Source organism: Pinus tabuliformis, chromosome X (genome assembly GCF_031772625.1).
Source record: "Pinus tabuliformis cultivar Carrire ecotype Pingquan chromosome X, CPIR1, whole genome shotgun sequence".
NCBI classification, from domain to species: Eukaryota; Viridiplantae; Streptophyta; class Pinopsida; order Pinales; family Pinaceae; genus Pinus; species Pinus tabuliformis.
The window spans coordinates 148,531,463-148,538,962 of record NC_142308.1 but is presented as its reverse complement, the minus strand read 5'-3'; the positions used below and the strand labels follow the sequence as shown (position 1 = coordinate 148,538,962).

Below are 7,500 nucleotides of genomic sequence, written 5' to 3'. Positions count from 1 at the left end.
ATTGTTGTGTAGAGTTGATGAATGTTGTGGGTGGCTAAATAGACTTGAGTTAGAAGTTTCTTCTTGGTATGGCTCAATTTGTTGTGCAGTCATGTGTTTTCTCCTAGTATGATTCAAGCTAACATAGTCAACAATTACTCAATCATATTTTTTTCGAAGTTGTCACACCTCTCATCTAGCTTCTTATTGAACTTTTCTTCCAACCCTTTTATGTTGTCCTAGTATTGCTTAAACTAGCATCCCACTAGTTCCAACTTATTTAGATCAAAGTGGGTGTTCATCTTGTTTGGTGAAGTACGAAGACGTATTCTCCTTCATGGGTGAGCTCACTAGAAAAAATTATTGAGTCAAGTGAGTGTCGGGTGTTATAGCTCTCTAATATACTTGCAAGGTCCAAAAATAGTACTCGAACCAATATCTCAAGGCATCAACGAAGAAGGCTCAATTGTGCCCTTAGCCATACTAGACTACCCATGTACTAAAGATTGGCCTCCCCGACCATTAGACCAAAACCCAATAAGGCACTAAACTTGGTACTCGATCACAAGCATTTTTTATAAACTATATTTTGAAACTTATTCTATGCTACACTCAAACATTGTATTAAATTTCCTACCACACATGATAACATACAACAATACTTTATAACAACCATTTTTTTTATAAAATGTGTATTGAAAATTTAGTCTCTCCATACTTGTAAATTGTATTACATACCTACAATCAAAGTACACTTTAAACATTTTATTCCATTCTCCTAACCTATTGTATCACATTGTCTGCTAAACATGAGTACATACAATAATACTTGATAACAAGTATTCTATATAATGTTTTTTGAAAATCAGTCTTCAAATAATTACACATCGTGTTACACTGTCTATTAAAATGAAAACATACAATAGCCATAGCAATGAGAACCATGAAACAATCTTAACACTAGTGACTACACCAAAACTCAACATTGTCTATTAATGTAAGTACATACAATTAGTATTTGTTACACTTACACAGTACGTACAACCACCGTGACAACTAGAATCACAACCCAAAGGGCTGCTAGACTTGTGAAAACAGACATTTATCATGATGCTTATACATTGCATTTCATTGTCTACTAAGGGTGAGTAGTGAGTACGTATAATAGCCATAGAAACGAGAATCATGGAACAATGAAAACCATTAGGCAAGCAGAACCATTCTTATTCTATTTTGTAGAAGGTGAATCTTTTCAAAATACCATTCCATCCTCTGGTTTTCTTTGAATGATGTCGCTTAAATATTAGAACGGTATATACTAAGGAAGGGTTAGCAAATAAAACGTTACAATCTGTTGGTTTAAATATCAAAGAAACGAAAATTAGGTGTGTAGCGTCATATATTTTTGTATACGAAGGATGTACTCTCTTGAGCAAATTGATATAATCTTATATCTTTGTCCACTGCATAAATAACTACAAAACCTTCTGATTTGCAAACTGACTGCGATTGAGTCAAACTTTTTACAGCAAAATAAAAAACATGCAAAAACTTATCTATTGGGATTCTCACATCCATCCCAATATGGCATCAGGAATAATGTACAATTTTGACTGGTTGAATTGATCTCTCACCAGTTCAAAGTGCACAGTCTTATTACGGAAATCAGCAAATCACCTTTTGATCAAAGTGATAGTTTTACAATGGAAAATTTAACTCAATCCCTTTAACTATGTTCTAACAATTTTAAATCCCATAGCATGAAATTGAGAGACAACAGGGAAAAAAATTGGAATTTAGATACGCCAAGTGGAACTCTGTATTCTCTCACAAAATGGTCGAAAGAGAAACATCCTTAACCAAACATATCAGGAAGAGGCCTTGGAGTCATAAATACATCTACCACCTGCATCAAGATTAAAAACTCATTAATACCAACAAACAATTTAATGAAGAACATCAAATTACAAAACATACGGTATCTGCGCACATACAAGCCTTAAAGAAAGGATTATAAAAAATCCTTCCATAGTTAGCAAATGAAAGTTCATGCTAGAGAGAATCACATTCCTCTGGACTAAGTGGAACTTACCATGTCCATGAATGAAATTCAATCACTCTTGTGAATTTTAAACATAGCAAAAACATAAAGGTAAGCCTATTCTTACAATCAAGCTTGCAATTATTTACATATTATGCAAAGAAGAACAGAGAAGATCACCACGGGCTTAAGTTGCAAATAAGCATTAGTTCCAAGAGACTGGAAATGCCATAATTCTTAGTTGCAAGGTCATGATGTTAGAATATTGTATTGCAAAATAACTTCAATCATAGTAGTGGAAACACCATGATACTTTTTTCCCAGTTCATGATGGAGAACATTGTATTGGAAAAGAAATGTTGCCATCAGAGTTGACACTCCTAATAAAGATGCTAAGATGTACAAGAGGCACACTTCTTTTGACAAACTTTTCTCTGTGTGAGTGATTGCTTAGTTATCCATACATGAACTGTTTCATTTGTAAACACTACGACATGATAAAAAGCAAATGTAGGCTCCATGTTGTGGAGCTTTATTAATGCGTACTCTTAAACACCCACTGACGGAATATAAGGAATTGCATCAGATTTATGGGCTTGAACACCACAAAAGTGAAGTTATGGAAATGCATTCTGAAAAACATATCTTTGGCTTTGAAAAGCAAGATTTGTTCTCTACTAAGGATAGTCGAGATTGTTCAATGGTTGAACCCGCTTCAAACTGATTTATTTAAAATTTTCCTATATTATCAGTTGACAATTGAATCTCTTCTATACACCAGTGACAATTATTTTATCTTTATTCATGAGCTTGAATGTCTTACTTCAAATTATGACTTAATTTTCTATATTATCTTTATACAGTTAATCTTATCAAGGGAACAGAAGAACAAAATATCTGGGATTCTGGACTATACTCTGAGGAGATACTCAACAAAATTGACATATAACCAAAAGGTTCCATTTCTGAAGTCTTAGAGACGAAATGCAAACCACAACTTCATAAATTGTCTTGATAAATTCTGGTTACCTCATCTGTTACTGCAGCTCGAGCTTGACGATGCCGTTCAACTAAGTTTGTCAAAACTTCAATAAGCAGCTTTTTAACTTCCCCAGTAAGCATTCTTCCAGCTCCATATTCCTATATGGATGTAGATAATGGCAACCAAAAAGTGAAAACATTTCATGAAAACAGTAAACTTCCTACCATAGGAATGTAAGAATCAGATTCATCTACTACTATTAAAGAGAAAATAGAGGCAAGTTGCATGAAACAACAACAAAACAAAGTTCCAAACAATAAAACAGTTAACAGTTCCGAAATAGCAAATGGTAACTCACTTGTTTAATGTTTTCCAATTCTGCATCATCCTCAAGAAAGAAGCTAAGATACTTGACCGATATATCCACCTAATGAAAAAAGTACAAGCACCTTATTGTTAGTCGTACAGATAGACATGATAGCTTAACCCCATTTCTTATAACAACGAATAAAGCAATGGATGAAAAACAATATAGAAAAATGTACATCTCTTCATATGCAGACCCATCCAATATTATTAAAACATGTTTATGTAAAGCTACCCATAAATAAGGAGTGCACCTCTTAAAGAGTGGCAAGCAGATTATGGACATTCTACAGAAAAAATGATTGTTTCTGAGGCTTGAAAGTTGAAATATTAAAGATATTTAGAAGCATTGACATCTGCGACTAGATGCCATAACCTTGTTGAAATTTAGATTGAACATTTTGAGGGTTCCTTGACAATCTTTGATAGAAGACATTTAAGAAATAGACAAAGCATACAACAAGGATTGCAATCAGTAGACCTACTTAAGCCTAGAAATCTATTGTTCAATGATTGTTCTTGGAATGTTTCAAGCAGCAAAAGCGGTTAGTACCTACCTATTTTGGGACTGGATGATTCATGGGAAAAGTATTGCAGAGCTTCCCAGAATTCAAGCAAAGAGGCTCTGTAAAAAGAGAATCTTTCTATGACGAGATCTATGGGATGTTGATCACAGTTCTTGGATAGATTGCAAAATTTTTGCTCATTTCAAGGCAGTATTTTCATCTGATAGAACATCTATCTAGGATTGCAATATCTTATAAAAGATGAGGATCTGCCTAAAATGAATGTCAATATGCAGGGCTCTGTTTGGAGAGATTGGAGGTGGGTTTGTGGTAATCCCACTAATCTCAGCCTTAATTGCAAGATGGTCTTCATTGAATGCTGAATTATATGGATCCACCAAATGAGAACGATTCGACCCTACAGGATTTCTTGTAAGCTCAGAATATTTGCTTTATCAAGGCCATCCTACAAAGTCCAGGCTTGCTCAAAGTAGGTTTACCGATGACAAGTGCACCTATTGTTTCAAGGCTGAGACACAACCACATCTTCTGGGACTGCCAGTTTGCTCGTCAATGTTGGAAACTGTTCAGCAGAAACTCCCATATTTGTTTCAAGGAAGCATACAATAGAGGGTAGTTTTGGTTTGGGGTTGTAACTCATCCCCACCCTCCATGTTAGCCTGTGGCACTGAATACAAATCTTGGCTCTGTATTATTTGTGGAAATTGCACTGCCAAGTGTATTTTTGATGGAACCGTAAGTGTTGTCTATGTTTTCCAAAACTTGTGGGCTGATAAGGCAAGTTCCCAAATCAACACTAAACATTTTTCACTGGTAAAATATTCCAAAAATGCATCAGTTAGTGTTTATTTGGACCTTACTGCAGCACTGACTGCATTAAATTGACAGCCCATTTTCTCTGTACATATTCGATTTTCTGTATAATATAAGTTGCATTTTCTCAAAACAAATATTGCTTTTGTTTGATCCAAGGCACCACATATCAACTCAAAAGGGAGTAGTTTTTGCTTCCAAATTGCCTAGGAATTGTCCAATGCAGTCATAAGCGTGATTGCTTCTTATGGATATGTAGGCCTCGTTAAGCATTCTCTTACAGAATATATCACAAATAAAGATTACTACAACTCTTCATTGAAATCTGGTTTTTGGAGCATTGGCCTCTCCACTAAGATGTGAGAGAATAAACAACCCACTCTTTTCAAGCTTAGTTTCAAAGCAATATAACATTATCACATGAAAGGCCTTGTCAGTCTGAGTCGCATTATGTTTGGTAATCTTGAACCGGGAACAATTGTCATGCCTACCTTAATTTTTCCACCTGAGGTGTTATACACCAAAAAGTGGGTAACCCCATAGGAGAAAAATTTTCTCCTCCTTTGGGCAACCAGCCAGCCAGCAACCCTACCTTGCCTTAGTACATGATGATATGCCATATTCCTCTACCATTTGCACCCTTAGTACATGATGATATGCCATATTCCTCTACCATTTGCACCAGTCAGACACCTCTCACCATCTGGCATGCCTCTTGAAGGAAGGTGGGTCACCATCTCACAAACATGTGCTTTTACTTGATGTTTTGGGCATTCTAACATGGATTAAGGGGTGATCTAGATGATTGACCGATCTTGACTATAAACATGTTCTCTCACTTTACCAGGGAGGTTAGTTTTTGACCCTAGTTCAGTGGGAACTCCTCTAAGGCCTTAGGGTTATAGGAGTGGCACTACTTGGGAGACTTGAATTGATGTAGCGTGTCCATGATTTTTTCCATTCTTACCATTTTCCACCTTTCCTCATATTTCATCTCCATTCTTTGGTCTTGTGATCATCAGTTCATTGGATTGGCACCCTCATATCCTCATCCTTGAGTTTGGGCTGGGAACTTTGCCTTGGAGGACGATGCATCTAATGGAACAATAAAAGCATAAAATGGCTAGGATATTAATTAGTGCGTGGGCAAAAGCCTAGCATGAGCTCTACCCCCCTCATTAGCCATCACTCGATTCCTAAGCACTTGATGCTCCATCACATAATAAATAAACCTATGTATGTCCCAACCCTGATGAGTTAGAAATTCTCATCATTAAGGGGTAAATAAATGCTAAATAATTAAAAGCAAGCTTGGACACCTAAGCTATGCTCCTATAAAAACATTATCAAAAAGAAGTAAATGGTGCACCAAAGGGGTGGAAAAAGCAAACCAAGGAAAGGGGTAGCTCATGCCTTCATGATTGTTCCCTCACATCTATACAATCAGGATGATGGACCTCCATCAGTTGGTCCCATGACCATTGCACCTTGCCTTGAACTATTTCCCATCCATTGCTCTTATTATCACAAGCACCTATAGATTGGAGGGTTAACCTAGGACATGTCACCTCCCCTTAGGGGTTGGAAGCACCTAGTAGCATTGATCATCTAGGCATCCCTAACACAGCTAGGGAACAGTTTTACGAGACTTGGTTTAGTTAGATATTTGAAGGTGATCTCAGTTTAATGTATTATTATGCACTTAACAATTAAGTATGGTCTACTATGATGCATCTATGATCATTATCCATAATGATTGTTGGCATTCACTTGATCCTGAGATGGTTTTTCCATGTGGTTCTTCACACAGCAACAAAGGCCTTTGAGTGCACATTACATCTCTCCACTACATGGCATGCCCAAGCTGTTTTACACTTTTAGGAGAGCAATGATGACCTTGTAGATGCAACATTGCCTTTCCAGAGCAAAGTATTGGGCTCTTTGATGATTCTAGCTAATGATTGACATCTCAAAACACCCCCAAACATTGAAACGTTGAGCTCCTCTTGCTTGGTATTGGACATTCTTGATGTTGTACCCAGTGGACCTAGCATGCCCCCAAGCCACCCTTGACATTGTTTGATGGGTGTTGCTTGATTTAGAGTCTCGATGATGATGGTCATCCTCAGGATGACTAGGGAGGGCTTGTACTCACACTTGGAGCCCAAATGCTAGAGAGAGATGATGCCACATCACCAATCTAGCCCTTGAGAGGGTGACATAGAGCACCCAGAGCATTGTTTTGACACATGGAGGCATTTTGAGGCACCTCTTGAGGTCTCCCTTCAAGACTTTATGATGATGGGACATCTCACTAGCCCATTACATGCACTTTATTAGCATATATGGCCTAGAAAGGGCACAACATCATGCTTATGGAGGATATCGACTCACACTTGTTGGCATATGGGCTTTTATGGCATTATTTTGAGCTATGGGGTTGGCTTGTAATCCATTTTCTTGCCAAACACTCAAAATCAAACTTGTGTAAGGGCTTGTAGGTTAATTTCATTTTGTAAAAGTAAGGGATAGACCTCATATAAATTGAGGATCTCTCACTTGCTATTATTCATCATCACACTAGAGATTTCGGCCCTCTCTTCTAGGGCACAAATTGGCCTTTTCTTTTTTACCACTTGTGGAGATGTGATTTTTATGGAGCATTTGTCATTGGAGATTGACTTTGGTATTGAAGATATCTTTTTGGGATTGAAAGGTGGTCTTGTCTTGGAAGAAATTGTAAGTTTATTGATGATTTTTCATTATTTTGCATGTAAATTACTCAATGCTAG

At 36.9% G+C, this 7,500-nt stretch overlaps 1 protein-coding gene across 1 annotated transcript in view; it reads right to left on the bottom strand.

The window, feature by feature from the left end:
- Positions 1 to 1,513: 1,513 nt before the first annotated feature.
- Positions 1,514 to 7,500, bottom strand: part of LOC149138885 (Nucleotidylyl transferase superfamily protein) — a 235,657-nt gene continuing 229,670 nt past the window's right edge. Inside the window, exons 10-12 of the mRNA XM_089447772.1 lie at positions 3,361 to 3,429; positions 3,050 to 3,160; positions 1,514 to 1,885 (exon numbers count right to left, since the gene is read on the bottom strand). Of these exons, the coding sequence (XP_089303898.1) occupies positions 1,835 to 1,885; positions 3,050 to 3,160; positions 3,361 to 3,429 (231 nt within the window). The 3' untranslated portion in view covers positions 1,514 to 1,834. The remainder of the gene's footprint in view (positions 1,886 to 3,049; positions 3,161 to 3,360; positions 3,430 to 7,500) is intronic.